Here is a 22,974-nt window from a genome sequence, read left to right as displayed (position 1 = left end):
AGTTGCATACATTAGATATGGAGCGTGAGATAAGTATCTGCATGAGATTATAAACCAGGCGTCTCATTTCTCGAAGGGTGTCTTTAAATGCGTTTGTTCGAATCACCAGTATGCATGGGAAGATGTTTTTTGTCACTCATGCGTATGAACATCCATACGAAGAGAATGTTGATAAATTACAGGCTTTGTAAATGTGACTGCGGATGCAGGACAAAGGTAAGTTAACCTTTGTCCTATGTTAGCTTTCTGTTCCTATCTCTTATGTTAAACGGGTTGGTGTCGACCCGTGTCTTAAATCAGCCATAAAATACCCTCAAAACAATTATTTATCATCCAATTTGTTTCTTACTTTGTTAAGTTGGTTACCTTGTTAGGCTTCCTTATCCATGAAATGATTGGTTTTAATATTTTTGGTGTGGCTTTCTGGACCTTTCTTTTAACAGCATACCTCTCGTTTTCAATAAAAAAATAACGGTAAAATAAACCTCAAGAGAATTATAGAAATAAACTGAATTGGTCTTATCTTGCCTTACATGTATGGGCATGCCTTACCTTGATTTTGTTTTAATTTATTTTGTTTAAATAGAGATTCCTGACAAAGTCAAAAAGCCTTGATACAGTACACAAATTTATGTGCTGCTTTTATGCATTTTAAACTTACAAATGGGTCAGTGCCAACCCCAACACCAGAGCTATTATAATCTTGACCAGAGCATTTGTAATTTAGTGCATTTTTTAATTATTATTATTTTGTTTAAATAGTGGTTACTGACAAAGCAAAAAGCCTTGATGCAGTACATTTGTAATACACAGATATGCACCCAAATCCATTATATACAGATACTGTCTGTTCCCCATCCACCATTAGACCGTGTACAGGGTCATTGGGGGTCGGCAGACTCGATTGGCGGACAGGAAGAACCTGCTGTATACAGACGCCGTATACAGAGACTGGCCAACATTAGTTTGATGAGTCTCCCTCACATCACAAGCTGTGACGTGGTCTTCCGGGGATACCACATCGAGAAAGTGAGCTCTTTTCCCTTTACCATCAGGATACTTTCCAGACTTAGTCTCTTCATCTCACTTCTGCAGAAGTTCCATTTCACTCCACCTCCTGGGGTGTCTGAATCTGATCTGGACCTCACTCCAGCGGTTGGGTTCACCCTCAAACCCTCCCCTCACAAACTGTGTGCTGTAAGCCGAGGTTGAAGATCCTGAATTCTGAAGGTTTGTAAGGAGCCATTTTGAATAGTTACACAGGGTAAGATGTCGAATTCTTCATATTGATAAATGTAGACTAATTCAGTCTGATTGTTTTGCATTATAATTTAATTTTAAAAACATTTACACACTTTCCAAAATGGATTCAGTTTCTGAATTTCATATTCAACAGGTTTGATTAGACACCCAACGCCATGCTTTTTGTTACACAGAAGCGGCTTTGTAGCTCAAATTAGTGGTTGTGACACTCAATATATGACCAAAAGACATGTTATCATAGGGAATTGATTTACATCTACAAGTACTTTGACCATTTTTAAAATGTAGCTGTAATATTGTTCAATTCAAAGTAATTAGATAGATCAGACGTGGATTTGGTTGTCCTGGTTGTATGAAAGGGTTAGGATTAGGGTTAGGGTTAGTGTTTTGAGTATCTGAGATATTGTTAATTTTGCAGGATGTTCTACTTTGACTTCAGCTGCCATAAGTCTTTTACCCTGCAGTTTGTGTTTATTACATATTTATTCTTTGTGATTCTTATATTGTCTGCACTCTTTATAGTGCAATAAAAATACCCCATGTCTGTTATTCTGATGGAAACACATATGCCTCTTTACTTTTAATAGGGTTATGGTTAGGGTTAGGAATAGGTTTAGGGTTAGGAATAGGGTTAGGGTTAGGCTCCCACATAATACATGTTTATATTATTAAATTGAGAATAATTTAATTGTTGCAATGTTTTATTTATTAAAAATCAAAAGTTCATTGTATGTGTTGAACTAAAATGAGCCATCTACAACAGTATTTATGTATTTGCTTAGTATGTCTTTTGAATACAGTTGTTTATACTGTTGAGGAATTTGGCGACTGCTTCCTTAAATGAACACCAGATGGCGACAAAAGCTTCACACTCAGCTGTGTTTTACCTTACTGCCTTCTTCCCGTAGTGCATCCTGGCACTATCTCTCCCTCAAACGCCACACATGCATGTTATGGCTGAACGGTGTACGCTTCAGTTCCCTCAAGTCCCATTATATCTGATAAGAGCTTAGAAGCGGTGACTCTTGCCACTAGATGTCAGACTCACACTGACGAATCTTCGAGGTTTCTGGTGGCAGAGTCAGTCTCTTCAGCACATGCACGGCCCTCGTCTGATCAAGCTTCAAAGACAGAAAATAAATCAGGTGACCAGGGAACACACACTTGTCAAACTTAATTATATTACACAATATTATAGTTAATATAATACATGACTATGGTTACCGCTTTTACTTATAGTAATTGCGGCCTGCTTAGTTTGTGTATTTCGTATCCTTTCTTTAATGATACATAACAGATGTATTGCACTAGAGAATCTTCCAAACCACAAAAAGTTCCAAATAAACGACTAAGGTGTTTTCGCACCTACTGAGTGCATTTCATTCCCCACAGAGTCTCCTGGAATTCCATTTGGTGGTCACTGTGGCCTTGGATGCACAGAATAAGGCCAGCATGACAGGGATCTTCTCTGTGCTACAATGGCGATCCCTCTCTGCAGCATTGCTCTGCCCACGGACGCGTACAGTACATGGGCATACCGGAGAAAGGCAGTCAAATATGCAGGAAACTGCCAGAATAAAAGAAATATGTGATACTACTGGTCACTGACTGTTTTTTTTTTTTTTTTTTTTACTTATTGTGATTTTCAAACACAACAATCGATTGTCCAAAACAGAGGATAAACAAATATGCCCGCTACACAACAACAGTACAATACGACAAATCAATCAAATTCAGAGTGTATCAACAGCAGAGACACAGACAAAAGAATAAAGAAAAAAGGAGTTGGATAGTAGATTATTGCATGGTCAGTGTACTTATGTAACTTACATGCAATCATACGGTCACCTTTATTGCACTGAAATCACAATCTACCGGATTGATCTTTCAGTCTAGATCATTTACAAGGTTAATGGCTTTCACATGTTGGAAGTGGGGGGGCCATGTTTTCCACTTTTTTTTGGAGGAGACCTTTAGTATAAGTCTAAGAGAAACAGGAGGTGGTGGGGGGGGGGTCTTTGATTTCTAATGAATTATTTAATATCTGGATATCAGGGTAGCTTCTCTTTCGCACTGACGAAAGAGAAGATGAAAACGACATCCCAAGAACAGCAGCAGAAGGATTTGGTGCAGTTTCTCCAGTAATGTTTTGTATGGCTTGGAAAATGTCTGTGCAATAGTTACACTAGCATTGAGATTGCCAGAACTTGTGAATAAGATCGGCAGGAGAGTGCTGGACCCTGGCACTCTGGGATCAGGGATACCTACCTCTGTCTTAGAGTCTAACCATGGTGTAATAAGTACAATGAACAAGTTTGTATTGTAAGAGGCCACGTCTTGTGCAGATAGAGGAATTACGCCCACAACTTAAAATATCCATCCAGAGATTATCTGATATTTTCTCTCCTGAGTCCCGAGGTTTGAGGGCACAGAAGATGAACTGTGTTAGACCTTTCAGAAAAACAGCTGCAGTAAACAAGAAGTAATCAAGATGCGTGTCCTTCCCCACGAAAAGGAATCTGGGGAATTTGGCACAAACAAAACTTTGAACTTGTATCTAAAAAAAGCTGCTTAGGAAGAGAATATTTATCTGAGTTGGTGAAAAGAGGCCAACACGTTGTGAGTATACAAGTCTTTTAACTGTCACACACCTAATCTAAACCAAAGTAAAGAAAGCCGTGTATGCAGACGGGGGGGGGGGGGGGGGGGGGGCGTGATTAGCCACGGAGTGTGACTGCGGGACAAAGGGGCACTTAAACCGAACCCAGATCGTGAGAGAAATCCTGACAATTACATTCTGAAGGATAAGATGAGGCACAGTGAGCGGGGGTTTTAAACATACTGGATTTGTCTCCATGGCTACCCATTTGGGGGGAAAGTTAAGGGTCTCTGATCTAAGCCAATGTTAAAAATTCTAATATTACAAGCCAATAATAAAGTCTAAAACTGGGTAAAGTTAATGCTTCTAATATCTTTGGTTTTTGTTGATATTTTACACACTCTTGGTATGATTTTCCCAGACAAATTGCAAAACTAAGCTGGCAACTTTGCAAAACCCTAACCCTAACCCTAACCCTGAGGAATAAACACTGGAATGCTTCGACACAGAGAACATTCATTTTGATTTTTGAACATGGTAGAACATTCGTTTTGATAACATTAACTCTGCCTACTAGATAGAGACTCAAAATAGACCAGTGCTTGTGATTATGCTGAATCCCAGTCAACAGTGGGACAGTTATCCTTGAAGAGATTTTGGAATTTATGTGTAATAGTTAAGCTGAGATAAGTGAAGTTATCTGCCTGCAATCTTAAAGTGGGGTTATGTAAGCGGTATCTCTCGGCAGCTGTTTTTATATTAAATATTAAATATTTGCTCAGATTCGATATATAACCAGATATCTGGCCAAATGAAGAACAGAGAAGGCAGCCAGAACGGAAGCATGTATGTTGGACAGCTACAGTTCCTGGGCAAGTGCAGAAAGGGAGACTTTAACAGTGTCTCCCAACCCAGTCCTTGGGGAGCCCCAGATAGTCCACGTTTTTGCTACTGGGTGCTGGGAGGGAGCAAAAACATGGACAGTCTGACAGGGATCTGGGGACAACATTTTTTTTATAGAACCCTGATAGAAATCCATCCGATGTTGGACATTTACCACTTTGCAGAGTGGACACAGCTGTGGTAAGTTTGGATAAAGCAATAGGTGTATCTGAAGTGTTAAAAGTGCATTGTTCCAGTGAGGTGATGACCAAAACTATCGGAAACGATCGGAATCTGGAGAATATGACGTATAGCCATACATCTTCCAGATCTGTAGCACAGCCTGAGTTGGTTTGAATCTGGAATTTGATGAGATAAAGCAGTGTGTCGCAGCTGGTGTGCCATTAATTGGCTATTTGTCACCGTGCTCATACAGTAATAGTAGCAGGTTTTTTGCATTAGGAGTTGAGACATGAGAGTGTCATACTCTGCCTGTGCCGCCCTTATCGACGCTAGCAGATTGTCAAGTTCTGCTAAGTACGGTGTTAAAAATGCTGATTTCTCCTTCCAGAGTTTTTTTTTTCTAATAGCTTGCATATGAAACAGTTTCCCCTCTGATATAAGCCTTCAGTGCTTCTCACAACACTGAAGCAGACACATCTGGGGGGGGGGGGGGTTATTTAAAAACAGGAAAATATCAATTTGTTGTGAGATAAGTCTCCATCAGAGAGCAGCCTTGTATTCAGTCACCAAGGAGACCATGTCCTAACAAAATGTTTTATGTTGTCACTACCGGTCAAGGTGTGAAGAACATAGGGGAAGAGAATAGTCCCCTTTGGTGGGGATTAAAGAATTGGCAAACATCTGAAACCTTGAATTCGTAAAGCAGTTGCTAATTTTGGCCAAATTTGAAGGCCGGACCATCTTGGAGGATGAAAGATGAAGTCAGGCTACAATCCGCTAACATGCACATGCTCTTCTACATTCAGTCAACCAGCTGTTTCATTTCCAGTGCTCCATTTCCAGTGCTCATACAGTGTAACAACAACTGACTAATTATGACGTTTTTCAGTGCGTTAGTCACATTATTCAGGTGTCGTGCCATACATCATATACAAAAAGAGCATCAAACTATACGTCTCAAGCAGAGGCTGCGTAGACTTTCTCATTCTCCTAGGGAATTTCACTTTGTTTCATTGTAACATTTGCTTTCTACAGCCAGAATACTTTCTGTGTGCATATTGATGCCTCTCTTTGTGTCCTGCTGGTGTTTTTTGCAAAGCAAACGTGGTCACCCTGCATTGTCTGTCACTTTCATAAAAATTTCATTATAATCTATTATTACCTGCCATTTTTATTTTCGTCTTCTAATAATTTAATTTTCATTAATTAATTTTTATTTTGAAAATGATTAATATACAGAACAAGCTTATAGATTATGCATTCAAAGGGGCATGGAGAGAAAAGATAAACAGAGACATCGTACATTCAGTCATGTTTCATGTGGACACACACAGATTAATGTTTTTTTTTCCCGCAATGACAAGGCAATTACATTAAATTACAAGGTACTTAAAAACACTGTAGCCATTGTGCCTAAGCAGGCAAACATGAACAATGCAGTTTTACAAAATCAGACAATGACATTTAAAATGTGAACAAACCATTTTGCCCTGTAACATTAGCTGCCGCTAGCTGATAAACGTTATCAGCATTACTTTAGCTGGCTGAGATTTTACGTCAGCACCACCGTATGCATATCATCAATACAGGCACCACTCGAGAACAAATCATGAACTAATATAGTTTCTGTATGAAACACTTCAAATACATGAACCGTCATGATTAATTAATGATGAATGAACATGGGATCAGTACGTAACATTAATTACCGGTTAATTAATGCATTAAGTAAGAGCGTAGTACTACATTTTTTTGTGCCCCCTGAAGTGTTACCAAACCGACTAATTGTAGGCTAGAGTACACCCATTATTTGTAACACTACAGAAACACTTTGTCTATGAAGTCTATAAAGAGCTCCACAACCTCATGAAAATGCTGAACCATTCCACCATAAGAACTTGCATTTAATGTGCCAATACACGTCCCAAATACAAGAAATCAGCAATGATAGAGCATCACAGGTCTCAAGCTTCACATAATGTGTGGGTGTTAATGTAGGCGGCCAAATTCTTTTGCTTCTAGCGTTCTATTTTAGCTTAGTAAAATGACTTCCATGGAGCCGTTGAATTGCTGTGAAAACCTGAGATAAACATACAGATCATCCTCTTAAAATCCATACTGCTACAGAGATGATATCAGAAAGTCTTCATATAACCACAGGCATGAAAAACTTGTATTCTCATAGGATGTAGAAGAGTGTGATCTTTTTGGGGTATGTGTGTGGCTCAGTGCGAATGGTTGATGGGCACCAGTGAATAGAGGGTACCTTCACATGTCTTGGGGGTGGGAGTCGAGCCGCCATTCTGTAACAAGGATGTTTCTGTACGGTACATCTGTGCCCGGGCTTTGAAACAGCCAAAACGGCTTGCCAGGATGAAGAAATCCCTCTTGAAGGTCTTAGTGCAGAAGGCATAGAGGAACGGGTTGGCGCAAGAGTTGATTGGATAGAAGAGAACCAGCAGCACTTTAGCATGTGAGACGGTGATGAGCGGGAGCTTGAGGGCAGCCGAGATGGCGAAGAAGGAGATGGGAGCCATACACAGGAAGTCGGTGAAGATGAGCACGGCCATCCTCTTGGCTACCCGCATGTCGGCGCTGGCGGGCACGAAGGTACGTTTGCGCACCGACAGGTAGATGCACAGGTAGCAGACGCAAACTACCAGGAAGGCGGCCACGTTGAGCAGGAGGAGCGCCACCACGTAGGCCTGAGAGGCCACCGTCTCTACATCCATGGGTAAGCAGATGCTCACCTTGGAAAAGCTACTGACACCGGCGATGGGCAGCAGGGCAGCTATCGAGGCGAAAAGCCAGCCAGCGGCCATCACGGCACAGGCGTGGCGCACCCGCAGGCGCCGGTCCAGCCGCAGGGCGAAGGTGATGGTGTACCAGCGCTCCAGGGTGATGGCAGTCAGCGTATACACCGACAGCTCACTGGCGAAGACGATGAGGAAGCCGGCGATGGAGCAGCCGGACCCCGTTTGCCAGTCCACACCGTAGTTGTAATAGCGTCCGCGAGTGTGGACGTCGACGCCGGCGATGAGGATCAAGTAAACGCCCATACAGAGGTCGGCGAAAGCCAGGTGGCACATGAGGAAGCGCGGCACGGTTAGCTTGTAGCGGCTACTGAGCAGCACCGTCAACACAGCCAGGTTCCCTATGATAGCGAGCACGCTAATGAACCAGATAAGTATGCGCAGGTAGGTAAAGCCCATGATGTCCTCACAGGGGTTGAAAGCATCCGGCTTTGGGAAACACATCACCCTGTTAGCGTTCCAGCAAAAATCCCGGAAGAAATACGGCTCATCTTGCTGGATCTGAGGGAGGTGGCACAGGGAGCTTGCCATGGACCTGGAACGTGCAAACGCATGCAAATTAACTGTTATATCAGCACAGCGATACACACACATAATCTGAGGTTAACACAGCTCTTGTGAGCACAGATACAAACTGTCACGCGACCATATTAGCCAAGCATGTGAACTAGCTCCAGTGCAGATTTCCACCTGGACGCTTCGGTTGCTAACAGCGGCCACCTACGAGTTTTTCCTGGAGCTGGCGAAGGCGCAGCAGTGGCTGGGAAAGGTAAGGTTGGCCTCGGTCAGCTGGGTGAAGAGGTCCGGCCTGGGCAGCTTCTTCAGCCTTTCTGCCGCTTTTGCTATCAGGACCTTGATGTCCTTCAGGATCTTCTCCGGTAGGACACTGACTGCAGTGTGCGACACGTCCCTGCGCCACAGTTACCATGGGGCAGTGATCACACATCAGCAGAATGTTTGTGGCACTATCACAAACAGCAAAGCAAGGCGCCAAATGCTTGAAACTATAGTGTGCTGTATACTTACAGTACCAGTCAAAAGTTTGGACACACCTACGCATAGAAAGGTTTATTTGTACTATTCTCTTCATTCTAGGATAATCACAAAGACATCAAAACTATAAAATATGACATAGGGAATTATGCACTGACCAAAAATGTATCAAACAAAAAGACCCTTAACCCCAGTTGCCCCAGGGAGTGGCTGACCCTACTGTCTCCTCTACGTCAGTTTCATGAGGTGGCCTCCTGGGATGCTTTTCCATTGGTTCTGAAGGTGGTCCCATATATATATTGAGTGCTCATTGGCTGCATTTCCTTCACTCTCTGGGCAAACTCCTCCAAAACCATTTTTACTGTGTTTAGGTCAGGTGGCCAGGTCATGTGATGCGAAACTATCACTCTCCACATTTTTGACTGGTTCTGTATTTTCAAATTTGATCGATTGTTATTTTGGAGCAATCTGGCACATTAGAGAAACAGACAGTATAGAAACAGCAAATAAGCCATGGGCAGGACATATTGACAACAGACTAAAGCTGCAGCTTTCAGTGACGAGGAGTTCACTGGTGTTACCCCCATACCAGTAAGGGGCATGTTGGTTAGCGGGTTATGTGGGAAGAACCAGGCAGAAACACTGCTTACAGCACGACGGGGCCCTGGGCTCCTACAAAGGCTTGGCTATGGATGTGTTTCAGCAACTGATTTCCCATGAGAGACCTTGTGTAGGAAAAGAGGAAAGCAGAGAATCAGCTCATATCTAATGAGCCACACCTGCCCCACCTGTCCCACATGTCACACCTGCCCCACCTGTCCACACGTCACACCTGTCTCCTCTGTCCCTCCTGTCCACACGTCACACCTGTCTCCTCTGTCCCTCCTGTCCACACGTCACACCTGTCTCCTCTGTCCCTCCTGTCCACACGTCACACCTGTCCTACACGTCACACCTGTCTCCTCTGTCTCCTCTGTCTCCTCTGTCCCACACGTCACACCTGTCTCCTCTGTCCCACATGTCACACCTGTCTCCTCTGTCTCCTCTGTCCCACACATCACACCTGTCTCCTCTGTCTCCTCTGTCCCACACGTCACACCTGTCTCCTCTGTCCCACACGTCACACCTGTCTTCTCTGTCCACACGTCACACCTGTCTCCTCTGTCCCACACGTCACACCTGTCTCCTCTGTCCCTCCTGTCCACACGTCACACCTGTCTCCTCTGTCCCACACGTCACACCTGTCTCCTCTGTCCCACACGTCACACCTGTCTTCTCTGTCCACACGTCACACCTGTCTCCTCTGTCCCACACGTCACACCTGTCTCCTCTGTCCCTCCTGTCCACACGTCACACCTGTCTCCTCTGTCCCACACGTCACACCTGTCTCCTCTGTCCCACACGTCACACCTGTCTCCTCTGTCCCTCCTGTCCACACGTCACACCTGTCTCATGTGTAGCAAAGTAAATAGCATATGTTACATTTCACCAAACTTCAGTGCTTCTGAAAGTTTTAGTTATAGTTGTGTAATAACGTCTGCCAGTAAGATTTTTAAAAATTCGGTCATGTAAAGAGTGTGAAGTATGTAAAAGGTTTTTGTTATAGAGCAATGTGAATTCTCCCCTATTTTGGTGACTTATGGTATATTCCGTCTGTCAGCAATGTGAATTTCCCTGTATAATTGGTAACTTATGGTATATTTCGTCTGGCAGCTGCTTCTTACTCATTATTTTACCTTCTTCACAGGGGTACGCATCTCCCATGTGATTCGTCTCCCCCTTGTTCCCCTATTTCATCACCTGCCTGGTGTGTCTCGCCTGTTTCTCCTGAATCGCATGTTAAGATGCTAAGGGGTGCTGCTATAAAATGTGCGATGTGTAAATAAGCAGGAACGGGGCACTCACAGTTTTTGCATCTTTGTGCCGTTGAAAGCGTGGCTTTGTATTTCCTTGATCCCGTTTCTGGTCAGTCTCCTGTGGGGAGGTGTAGTGGGATTATTAAAAGAACCTGGTGTTCTTCCCTCTTCAGTCACTTCTTCACGTCCATCCATCCATCCATCTTCCAGTCACTTGTGCTGGTCTATCTCAGGCTTCACCAGGCCCACGGCTCGGGAATGCCCTGAATGAGATGCCAGTCCGTTGTATACACACATATATGCAGCTCGCACCCACAGTCATTCACAACAGGCAGTTTAGAAATGGCGGTTTCTGTAACTACACACCTTTGGAGTGCAGGAGCCACTGGGCCATTAACAGGTTTATATATATATATACACATATATATATACACATACATACAGTAAAACCTCAGATTGTGAGCATAATTCGTTCCAGAAACATGATCATAATCCAAAGCACTCATATATCAAAGCGAATTTTCCCATTAGAAATAATGAAAACTTAGATGATCCGTTCCACAATCCAAAAATATTCACTAAAAAGTCATGAATACTGTCACGCCCCGCTCCGTCCGTTCCCGATGTGTGCCACGCCCACCTCGTTACCTCGTGTTCAGCCCTAATTGTGATTGCCTGTGTCCTGTTAAGTCTAGCTTGTCATGTGTATTTAGTCCTCGTCTGAGTCAGTCTTCCCCAGATTAGTCATTGTAGTGTTACCCTTTGTTTGCCGTCCTGCTTCCCCAGTCCTGTCCTGCCCAATAAATCCCCGCTTTACCCGACTCCCTGGCTCCGTTTCCCTGCTTCCCTGCTCGCCTTCATCCCGTACCGTGACAAATACAAAATATAAAGTAAAAATACATAAAACAAATTGACCTGCACTTTACCTTTGACAAGAATTATAGATGGTGTGAGGGAGACAAGAGAGAGGAGAAGAGGAGGGTTATTTTGTAGGACGACTTTCACTATAACTAATGGAATCACTGCTATCTGTTGGTTCACTGGAATCTTTTTCTTTCTGTGCGACTTTAACAAGGAACCTATCCTATGACAGCCGCTTCTGCCTCCTTTTCAATTTTGTGGAAATGTGGACATTGCATTGTTGTTAAACAGATTCATCGCTTGGACTGCTACGCCCTTATTTGGGTGGTGCTTATCTACTAAATTTTGACTATACGAGAGACACGCCGACTGAGACCGAGCATGGGAGACGATTACCCACAATCCCGTAGCGAGAGAGAGAGAAGAACCATCAGCTCAGTTGTGATCACGTGACACTAGGCAGACAAAGCGTATACATAATACTTGTATTGCAAGACCTCGCTCGTTTATCAAGTTAAAATTTATTTTAAAATTTTGCTCGTCTTTCAAAACACTCACAAACCAAGTGACTCGCAATCCGAGGTTTGACTGTATTAATTATGAGTGACAGAGAAGGAAAATAAATGTTATTGTTATGGACTGGCTGCTTTCTGGGCAGATAAAATCACCCTGAGCAGGTTTGTGACGGCGAGCTGAAGCAAAGCTCTTTACTCACAGCTCCTTAATGACATCTGTGCTCAGCCCCAGGAACGCATTTGAGGGGAGGGTTTCTATGTGCATGTTCTCCTGGAGGTCACTGCAAGCAAAGCCAGTCCATACGTCATCCATTCTGCTTCAGTGTAGTTATCAATGGTTACAAGAGCATCGAAAAATGGGTAACACTTTACTTGAGGGGACATGAATAATGTAGCAATACATGCTTACTTAATGCATTAATTGACCAGTAACTAAGTGTTAGTTACATACTGATCCCATGCTCGTTCATCATTAATCAATTAAGACAGTTCATATTCCATTCTTGCACTATATTAGTTAACAGTTAACTAATTAGTTAATAATGGTAAGTACACTCAAAGTTTTCCTGAGTAATGTACTAATAAGCAAATACTATTACAAATATTAGTAAAGTGATGTGGAGTTAGACTGCTTATGGCGTAAGGTTTAAATCCATGGAAGGGAATGACTTTCGGAAAGGTGCTGAGGATCTTTGTGATAATATTCATCTTCATTCAGGATGTTTAATAGCCCAGGCTTTGTGTTATTTAAGACGAAAAGCTCTTGTTTCAGAAGTATCTGATAAAACCTTCTAACTCAGAAGCACAACTTAGAAGAAACATTTGTGCAAATACGTTAATTCTTGTGCAGAAATGACAGGACCATCACATGCACACGCAGTACGATTAAGCATACAGAGACATACAATAAGAAGTCAAATGCTGCAGAGTTGATCTTCGAGACGTCGGGGAGCAGCTTGAGGCCGGTGTTGGAGATTGATCTGGAAATGCACAAACACATTTGTACTGAACAAATCGATGTGTCCAGACAGAAGCATAAACATGGGCTCGTTCTCATGTCGCTTAATGTGGAATTTTATGTAATTCATAAAAAAATGCCGTTCTAAGCGTGAACTAACAAGCATGCAGAACATTTACTACTCGGCAATTTAAAATTGTATACAACATGTAGACCAGCAAGACCAAGCATTACCAATTCTGATTAAATTAGTTTGCTGGCAGATTTATGTAGTATACACTTTAAACATAGGAAGTACATTGAATATGTACGGATTATCCTTTTTTATGAATATGCAAATGCATACTCCATTCTTTCCCACATAGCAAGATGAGTCTGAACCGAATCCGGGCCAAATGTTGTTCAGAAATTACTGCAGGTCCGTAAACCGGATCTGGCCCAGTGTCTTTTTACACAACGCACCAATACTGGTCTGAATCCACATTCTGGATTTCTAACAGATCAGGACCATATATGGGCCAGATTCACATTGAATGTTACCTGATCTGGCCTGTATCTGCACCAGAGTCAGAAGGTAAATTCAGATCCTACCCAAACAGGTGCAGTTAGTGGCTCAGTGGGCTAGGGCTCTGTGCCTGTGATCAGAAGGTTGCTGATTCAAGCCCCGGCATCAGTAGTGTGCTCTATGTGTTAGGTGTCTCTGTGCCCCCCCCCCCCCCCCCCCCCAAAGCTATGCAGTGTATAAAGGGTTCAGTAAAGAGAAGTGCACCAATGTACTTGTGCTAATAAAGCATGTTTCATTTCTGTGTTAAATGTGGCTCAGACTAATGTTTACCAGTCTGACCAGGATCCTCCCTTAGTATATGTGGCTGGTGAGTGGCTCAGATGGTTAAGTCTCTGTGCTCGTGCACAGGAGGTCCATGGTTGTGTGTCTGTGGGCCCTTGAGTAAGGCCTTTAACCCCCAGCTACAGGAGTGCTTCCTGTACTCTGACCTCAAAGCTATGGAGCACAAGATGGGGTAAGTAAAGAGATGTGATGTGTAGCTGTACTTCTGTGAATAAAGTATTTATTATAAGTGTGTAACAGGACCCTTAGTTAGGGTCCTGGGGAAGAATTAATTGCACAGCTATGCTTCATCTACACCATACAGCACAGTTAAAGGCCCTGGTCAAGGATGCACACACACAATCATTCCACCAGGGCAGGGCCTCAAACCGGGGACCTTTAGCTCACGAGCACAGAGACTTAGCCCTCTGAGCCAATCACCACCCACATACTGTAGCCTAAGGGGGGATCCTGGGGCAAAACTGGTCAGCAGTCAGACTGGAAAACATTTAACCACATTTAACAAAGAAACATGGCTTATTAGCACAAGTACACTGGAATGCTTCTCCTCACTGACCCCATCTTATTCTCCATAAACTGGGGGGGGTCACAGTACAGAGGTCAGCTAAAGGGCAGCATCCCCTGTAGAAGCCAGGGCTCGAACCCACACCCTTCCACTTACAGGCCAGAGACTTAGCCCACCAAGCCACTTCCTGCACCGGCATTAACCAGCTCTGAGTGTAACTTTTTACTCTGGTGTAGATATGGGCCCGGCCAGATCCAGCTTACAGATCTGTGGTGATTTCTGAACAACATTTGGCCCGGATTGGGTTCAGACTCATCTTGCTATGTGGGGCGATCGCCCCAAAGATTCTTAGTGCATCAGCTACACATCTGGTAAGTGACTGATCATACGTATATTTAAGGAGATGTGGACGGATCTGACCCAGAATCAGCTGCTATGTGACTTGTTTTCATGCACCATTCCGTGGTCTGTAGATACTCATGCATACCTATTGCAGTCGCGTCATCTATCATTTTTTGTATTTTGTAATACTGTTAGAAGACTTTATTTCATCTGAGTCTGTTTGGTCACTCTGTGCTTTTCAGCTTTTAATTTTATTCTCACTTGACATATAATAGACACATATATAAAAAGAATTAAACATGCAGAGGTATGAGAAGCTGATACCTACACACCACACTAAAAACCAAGACCTTCTGCGGTTTTGTGGTTTCACGTGTAAGATGGGAGAAGTAAAATTGATTTTAAAAGTCAAACTTATACAAATAAATAACACTCACAAATATTTCAATTTTGGCAGATTCCAGAAGGCGTCTTTGTCAATGATAGCCAGATGTCTTGAATTAGTGATTGTTCTGTAAAAAGAAATAAGTGATTGAAATCGACGCCGCATGATGGGTTGATTGAGATTAGGCTAGAATGGGCAGAATGCACACTGTGATAGCGCATTACGGAAGCGCGCATTAGGGAGGCGCGCATCAGGGAGACGCGCATTAGGGAGGCGCGCATCAGGGAGACGCGCATTACGGAAGCGCGCATTAGGGAGGCGCGCATCAGGGAGACGCGCATTACGGAAGCGCGCATTAGGGAGGCGCGCAGCAGGGAGACGCGCATTACGGAAGCGCGCATTAGGGATGCGCGCAGCAGGGAGACGCGCATTACGGAAGCGCGCATTAGGGAGGCGCGCATCAGGGAGACGCGCATTACGGAAGCGCGCATTAGGGAGGCGCGCATCAGGGAAGCGTGCATTAGGGAGGCGCATATTAGGGAAGCTACTTACAGCTCCGCTAGCTCGGACAGGTCAGCAAATGCCTGCGCTCCTATGCGCTCCAGGAATCCATTTTTGGACACTTCACTGAACAGGATCACAAGAAGACCACAAGAAGACCACAAGAAGACCAAAAGAAGACCACAAGAAATTTGTTATGAACCAAATGACATCCATCATCAGTAGCATGATATATAGGCACATTTTCAGTATAACTGGTAACACTTTACTTGACAAGGTACAAGTAACTCAGTATAAATCATAAACTAATGTAATTACTGCATGAAATACATGATTTGTCATGACTGATTACTGATAAACGAACATGGGATCAGTATGTAAACCTGCATGACGCGTAACCTAAGATCTGAATCTGTCATTCTGTCCCTCGTAAAATATGAAGATATTGCATCATCTCTGTCAGTCAGTAGAAGAAGTTCAATTACTATGTTTGTTTGTCATGCTGGTTTTTAATGTATATTAATAATAATAATCATAATTTTTATTAGTAGTAGTAGTCGAATAAGTAGCAGTAGTATTAGTATTGTTGTTGTTCTTGTTTCCTGCTAGAATGTCACAAATGTGTAGCTTTACAGATAAGGTTTAGAGTCAGACAATAGGTATAAAAATTCAAAGGATGTGACTTGATAATTAAGCAGCGTCATATTAAATCCTCACAGATTAGTAATATAAACCTCAACAATAATGTAAAAAATAAATGTACTTTATAATCCTTTGGATGATGCCTCTCTGGATGACTTTGCTTTGAAAATGATTCTTTGTATCTTGTCCACCTCTTAAACGTGTTGGACACAGTAAGCCAAAATACTCAGTGTTCCAGGTCAAAGACTAAACATGCTCACAAGACTAAATACTGATTTTTAAAAGTTGGACAGCCCTAAATGTCAGCAAACTTCGTTAGGTAATTTGGATGTATGTGTGATATTAATAAGTAATTTGTGAAATGCAAGTTGCAAATCTCCATGTTACTCATGCTAGTTAAAAGTTTAACAAGACATAGAAATCTATTAAGTATATAAATATATCTGTATTATTATAAGAACAACTCTCCGTGGACAGGTTGATACAAGTACAGTGGTCTGCATTCCTGTTTCAGTACAAACCGCACACTGGCATGGAGACGCAGTGGAGATGCAGTGTGATGTTATGGCAGTGGTTAGGTGGGGGGGGGAGTCGGGCGTACATCCTGTGAAGCTTCTGAAGTGCATAGAATGCCTGGGGAGGGAGGGCTTGCAGCTTCGTCAGCTTCAGCTCACTGCAGAAAGACAGAGGAAAATCAGGCAATCCTCAAATCATCAATCAGTCAAAGAAACAATCCATCAGTCTGTGTTTACGGCAGAACGTCGATGGCCTGAATCTCCCGGGGACGCTATCGCTCCCTGAACACTACGCCGAAGGTCATGTCTTTCATTTTTGCCACATCAGTGTGGAATAGTCCCTATTCTTATTCTTCCTTTCTTCTTTTTATCTGTCCATCCATCCATCCATCCATCAGTCTATCCATCTATTTTATGTAACTGCTTGTCTTATTCAGGGTCACTGAGGGTCCAGAGCCTATCCTGGAGGCTGCGGGCACAAGGCAAGGAACAACTCAGGATGGGCCATCAAACTCAGTAGTAGATTTCGTGTTTAATGTAAACATTTTATATTGTAAAGACCATCAAGCAACTAACAGTGACATTTATAGTCCAAATAAAATAAGCAATGCAGTGTGAGATCTGTGGCGGGGGCAGCCTGTTTGCAGTGTGAGATCTGTGGAGGCAGCAGCCTGTTTGCAGTGTGGCAGTGTGAGATCTGTGGCGGCAGCCTGTTTGCAGTGCGAGATCTGTGGCGGCGGCAGCCTGTTTGCAGTGTTGCAGTGTGAGATCTGTGGCGGCAGCCTGTTTGCCAAAGCAGTTCTGTGATCATGAGCATCAATTCCTGTTCACTCCATTTTAACTTCAGTTAAGCTGTATTCTTTCTGCCAATGTACAGATTGACACTGAGCTAGCATCACAGTTTGATGGTGAATTCTCGCTTCCTGTTTCTTCATTGTCTTTTGCTCTTGCTTATTACATGGTCCATGTAGATATCTCAGTGTTAGTACCACGGTAATGATAGCAGAGATGGGCCTAAATAGAGCAAAATGTACTTTGTTTTTAAATCCAAAATACCTTAAACATAAGTGTATTAAAACAAACTTAAAAATACAGCAATGCAATGTATCAAGATAAACTTTTCAAATATAAAAATACATCTCACAAACTTCCATTCTACCTCGGTCTGTTTGATCTGCTCCTTCACCTGCGCACTGACTCAGCTGGGCCATGCATGAGAGGAACAGCTTTTCACTGTTTAACAAGGTATGGAACAAAATACCAAATATTTTGAAGTGCGAAGATATGTCCAAAAAAGTAATGCGAACACCCAGATAAAGGCAAATCAAACTAAAAAAGTAATAAGGACAGAATCAGAACAAAAGCGCTTAAAATTTGCGAGTAGGAAACTTGTCCCTCTGCTTGCCGTCTGTTTTACAGGGTTTTTAATTCATGGCCTTTTATCCTGACTCCATTTTATCTGTAAAATTAGTGCCCATTTCATAGAATAAAGCTGGCAAAATAAGTAGCAGAGATAACTATCGGCCTATAGCTCTAGCTAGTATTCTATCAAAGGTTCTGGAAAGAACTATCTTAAATAGAATGGAACATTTTATCTTGACCATTGATAATCAGTTTGGTTTTAAATTAAAACATGGTACAGATATGTGTATTTTTGCTCTGAAAGAGATTTTGGATTTGTATAACAGGCACAATGTTACTGTTTTTATGGGTTTTATTGATGCTTCAAAAGCCTTTGATCGGGTAAATCACGAGAAGTTATTTTGTAAGTTACAATACAGTGGGGTTCCCAAGTCCTTAATTAGGATTCTGTCCTTTTGGTATACTTACCAGTCTATGTATGTTAAATGGGGTAATTGTGTGTCCGTCCCTTTTAAGGTCTGTAATGGACTTAGACAAAGAAGCATTCTGTCTCCTCTTCTTTTCAATGTTTACATGGACGATTTGTCAAAACGCCTAATTGATTGTGGAACAGGGTGTGTAGTTGGTGGGACTATAATCAACCACTTGATGTATGCAGATGATTTAGTGATCTTCTGTCCATATAGTGCTGGCCTTCAACAGTTACTCAGGGTCTGCTTTCAGTATGGCTCAGAGTTTGACATCACTTACAATGTTAAGAAGAGCAATCTTCTAATTGTAAGAAGTAAGGAGGACAGGAAACTGGTATTTCCTGACTTCGTTCTTAAAGAATGTACAGTGCTAACATGCTGATACGCGAATTTTGGAATGTGTTCTGTTTCTGTGAAAACTGCACTTTTCAAAGTATCTATGGAGGCGCTACAAACGAAGCAGAAAGCGGAAACTCACTGTGGCAGTGGTGCAGTGCAAGTTTATTGTTTGTTAGTGTCGGTGTGCCCACAAGCTATGCTGTATTACGGAACCTCATGTACAGTTGTATGTGTGGGCTGATGAGCTCTAAAAACAGCATAATCATGTCTTTGACAAACCCCACACTGAGTTCCGTCAGGTTTTATTCTGCTTTGTGGAACTATTGACGTTTTAGCCTTTATGTAAGCCTGTAACTATTATTATTATCCTTGCTATGAACCTACTTTTGTGTCTTTAATAAAGTGAACTAACTAACTAATCAGAAACATTTATTTTACTGTAATTTAAGTGATAAAATTGCTTCCTTACTTGCATCATAGATTTTCTTTGGTGAATCAAAGAAATAAATTAGTAATCACGCTCTATGGGGGCTCATGGCTTCCTTTAGCTAACTTTAGCACGAAGGTTATGCTACAATGAAGAAAAGGACCTTATCCCTACCAGTAACAAACATATGTAAAGGTGAGTATTAAAGTGCTTACGGTGTTGCTCTATTTGATGCAAACACCTTTCACCCACCGAACGCGGTCCTTTGTGTACACGACGACGTCATCACAGATGCAGTTTTGGGAAAAGTATTTTCTGTATTTTGATACTAATTACTTAATCATTTGTAATAAAGTCGATCAAATAAAAGTTCAATAATATTATTTTGTATTTAAAATAGATGTTGTATAAATACATGTGTCTGAAAGGCTGGCAGTGACTGTATTACAGGATACATCACAGGGTCATTATGAGCCAACTCATATGAAAACGCAACTCAAAATGACTCCAACGGCAATTTTTACAAAGAATTTTAAAATGATCTTTATGTGCATCAAATTCAAACCTTGTTCTCATGAAGCTCACTGAACCTCGGATTTTAGTGAGAGAACAAGCTTTTGTTGTTATCACATGTACATGCTTTAGCTGCACAAAACATCACCATACCACCACCTTTACTCACGGGAAGCTGAATTGTAGCGAAGAAATTCAGGTCTTTAATCGCTTTATCCTACTGAAGCAAATTCAGTCTCGGTGAAAGCGGGCACGTAGCTACGGAATAAAATTACGAGTTTGAACCCCCCCACTGTCCCCCCTCCAAAGAAATGATTGTTTGCTCCTGATCAGACATTAACCAGGTAATAAAATTTGCTGGAATCCAACCCCCCATCCTGAAATTCATTTCTGGGTACAGGCATGGTAACAAAAACACTAAATCAGTGATAGTCTTTCAACTTCAACGTTCCATGGAATGTGAGATTCTATTTAAAGTGAGGAAGTCTGAGTGGTTAGCGTGCTACACGCTACTCACATGCTGGTGGTGTTCGGCGGGATTCCGGCAGGCATGTGCCGAACGCCGCTTCCCTGGCAGAGGAAAGAGCAGCTGCTGGCGTCGCTCGTGCAGCCTGGGGTCCCCGCAGCCCCCAGGGCCCCCATCAGCAGGACGCAGAACTGAAGCGTTGCAGGAGACCGGCGCGTGCTGCAGGAATCCCGGCGCGGCATCTTGGCGTGTGCTTCTACATGCCAGTGCGTTTACACATACACTGTACTCACTGGCACACGGCAATTACACGTAGACAGCGGTCACACAGACACGCTGTGCGGATGTACGCGGAGGTTACATATCAGGGGAGCTGCATGCGGACCATGACTCACTAACACACTGGTCGCATTTCTGCAGCACTGCAAACATAGATGTTATGCATGTAAACTGTGCACAGCGGATATATGCACACAAAATATGTGTAACCGTTTCTTATAGCTACACTGTGACTATATACAGTACAATGTGTGTATCTACTCCTCACATCTTGAAGCGCCTTCACGTGTATGTATGCATATATGAATACAGTATCTACATAAATACGCTGATTATTTGTACGCAATGTATGTAAATTCACATTCACGGCAGTTACACGTACACATTTGCGTCTAAACGGTTCCTAGACGTGCAGGAAAGTTTTCTATCCACAGTTTTTGGAGCCAGACTACACCTGAACAGCGGGCAGGCCTGTAAGTCCCCTGGCCGTCACCTCTGCGTCCGGGGCGATGTGAGCGCGCTGTGCCGCGGTCATTCCGGAAGACTGCGGCGTCTCTGTGCTGGAGGAGAACGCGAGACTCTGACAGCAGCTGGAGTCGGGAGAAGAGAAACGATGATCCGAGACCTTGGAGCCCCGCACTGCCGATAAGGAGCAAACGTTGTTTCGTGTTTTTCCTTGTATCTTTTGACACTCCAGCCCCACCCCCTGAAAGCCCCCTCCTGGGTTCAGCATGTTTCAACCTTGAAGACACGACACCTTCCCTGGGGGGTCAGGATAAAGGACGGCAGGAAAACACTTTGGCGGAAGGTTGATTTCTGACGATCCATAGCCATGAAATCTGATACGCTTTTCCCAGATGAACATGGAGGACAGTAACAGCTTCCTACTGCTCTCTGTCTCTCTCTCATCCCTATAACTGAGTTGGCAGAAATTTAAACAGTTGTACAAATCAAAACGAAATAGAATCTACAATGACCATTACAATGACCCCACATACATTTTGCTTCACCTCTGTGAGGGGGCCACAGCTGCAGCAGGTTCTGATGCACTATGTAAGGTCTCCTGTTCGTCATCATTCTCTGATTGCCTGCAAGTGGCTTCATATCTGTGCAAACAAAAGTGTCTGTGTAGTTTCATGTGATGAAGGCAGCGTAGACTCCCACCTTCTCGGGTCAAAACACAGCAGGTGGATCACTGTGAGGAGCTGACCGTGGGGGTCCTGGGTCAGGAGCTGACCGTAGGGGTCCTGGGTCGGGAGCTGACCGTGGGGGTCCTGCGTCGGGAGCTGACTGCGGGGGTCCTGGGTCGGGAGCTGACCGCAGGGGTCCTGGGAAAGGAGCAGACCGCGGGGGTCCTGGGTCAGGAGCTGACCGTGGGCGTCCTGGGTCGGGAGCTGACCGCGAGGGTCCTGGGTCGGGAGCAGACCGCGGGGGTCCTGGGTCAGGAGCTGACCGCGGGGGTCCTGGGTCGGGAGCTGACCGCGAGGGTCCTGGGTCGGGAGCAGACCGCGGGGGTCCTGGGTCGGGAGCAGACCGCGAGGGTCCTGGGTCGGGAGCTGACCGCGGGCGTCCTGGGTCGGGAGCAGACCGCGGGGGTCCTGGGTCGGGAGCAGACCGCGGGGGTCCTGGGTCGGGAGCTGACCGCGAGGGTCCTGGGTCAGGAGCTGATCGCGAGGGTCCTGGGTCGGGAGCTGACCGCGAGGGTCCTGGGTCAGGAGCAGACCGCGGGGGTCCTGGGTCAGGAGCTGACCGTAGGGGTCCTGGGTCAGGAGCAGACCGTGAGGGTCCTGGGTCGGGAGCTGACCGCGGGTGTCCTGGGTCGGGAGCTGACCGCGGGGGTGGGTCGCCTCTACAGCATCCCTTCTCTCTGCCTTGACCACCAGGTCACCCGCCAGTATGAGATTTTATCTAAGCAGCTTCCATTTTCAAACACTACTCCCACCTTTCAGCTGGGACTTGCGAGTTAGCTGACAATAATCATGTGACGTTATTCTGATCATATATGTTCTATGGGAAATGTTTTCTGCTTTTACTGGCCATAAAATAGATTAAATGTCTGTCATCCAGTGACAGTGACCCCCTCAGGTCACCATAGGTCATGACGAGCTGCAAGACAGTCTCCGCTTCTAGAAGGGCAAATCTCATGCCAGCCTGGGGCCGGGCACCGTAATAGGCTGGCGGTCCGGTGTGCCTGCCCTCCCCCCTCCTCACTGCCCGCCTGAGCTCCCTGTGCCTGGGAGTTAACTATGCAACCTAAACACCCCCCAGCCAAATTTAGACATCCCCATGCCTGCCTCCTTCCCCTCCTCTCTCTCTCTTTCTCTCTGAGTAGATGTTGTGTGTGAATGTTCACATTCCCCAAATGTTAGTGAAACGGTTACTATACACATCATTATAAAACCTCTAAGAATCCATAATACACTCTGGAAAGAGCGGAAAAAATCAAAGGCACTGTAAT

At 43.9% G+C, this 22,974-nt stretch overlaps 1 protein-coding gene across 2 annotated transcripts; it reads right to left on the bottom strand.

The window, feature by feature from the left end:
• Window positions 1–6,118: 6,118 nt before the first annotated feature.
• Window positions 6,119–21,193, bottom strand: LOC111843240 (lutropin-choriogonadotropic hormone receptor-like). Of its 2 annotated transcripts, none has more exons than XM_072704963.1 (10): window positions 20,289–21,193; window positions 16,672–16,818; window positions 15,555–15,629; window positions 15,055–15,129; window positions 12,871–12,945; window positions 12,166–12,246; window positions 10,639–10,707; window positions 9,384–9,458; window positions 8,465–8,650; window positions 6,119–8,275 (listed from the first exon to the last, which is right to left on the bottom strand). In XM_072704963.1, exons 1-10 carry the CDS (start codon window positions 20,477–20,479, stop codon window positions 7,153–7,155), a joined length of 2,097 nt encoding a protein of 698 aa, XP_072561064.1. In that variant the 5' UTR covers window positions 20,480–21,193; the 3' UTR covers window positions 6,119–7,152. The 2 variants fall into 2 exon arrangements, with proteins under 2 accessions (XP_072561064.1, XP_072561065.1); XM_072704964.1 differs by having other exon boundaries at window positions 16,747–16,818.
• Window positions 21,194–22,974: the final 1,781 nt, after the last annotated feature.

The sequence above is a fragment of the Paramormyrops kingsleyae genome, chromosome 22 (assembly GCF_048594095.1).
Source record: "Paramormyrops kingsleyae isolate MSU_618 chromosome 22, PKINGS_0.4, whole genome shotgun sequence".
In the NCBI taxonomy this organism is placed as follows: domain Eukaryota; kingdom Metazoa; phylum Chordata; class Actinopteri; order Osteoglossiformes; family Mormyridae; genus Paramormyrops; species Paramormyrops kingsleyae.
This window is presented reverse-complemented; position numbering and strand designations above follow the sequence as displayed.

What these genes read in the sequence shown, in the direction of transcription:
- LOC111843240 (XM_072704963.1), bottom strand. Translation starts at nt 20,479, where the DNA reads ATGCCGCGCCGGGATTCCTGCAGCACGCGCCGGTCTCCTGCAACGCTT. An exon ending in CACTGCGTCTCCATGCCAGT is followed by an intron (nt 15,630 to 16,671) that starts GTGCGGTTTGTA and finishes GATCCTGTTCAG; the next exon opens with TGAAGTGTCCAAAAATGGAT. An exon ending in GCCCAGGGCCCCGTCGTGCT is followed by an intron (nt 8,651 to 9,383) that starts GTAAGCAGTGTT and finishes ACTGTGGCGCAG; the next exon opens with GGACGTGTCGCACACTGCAG.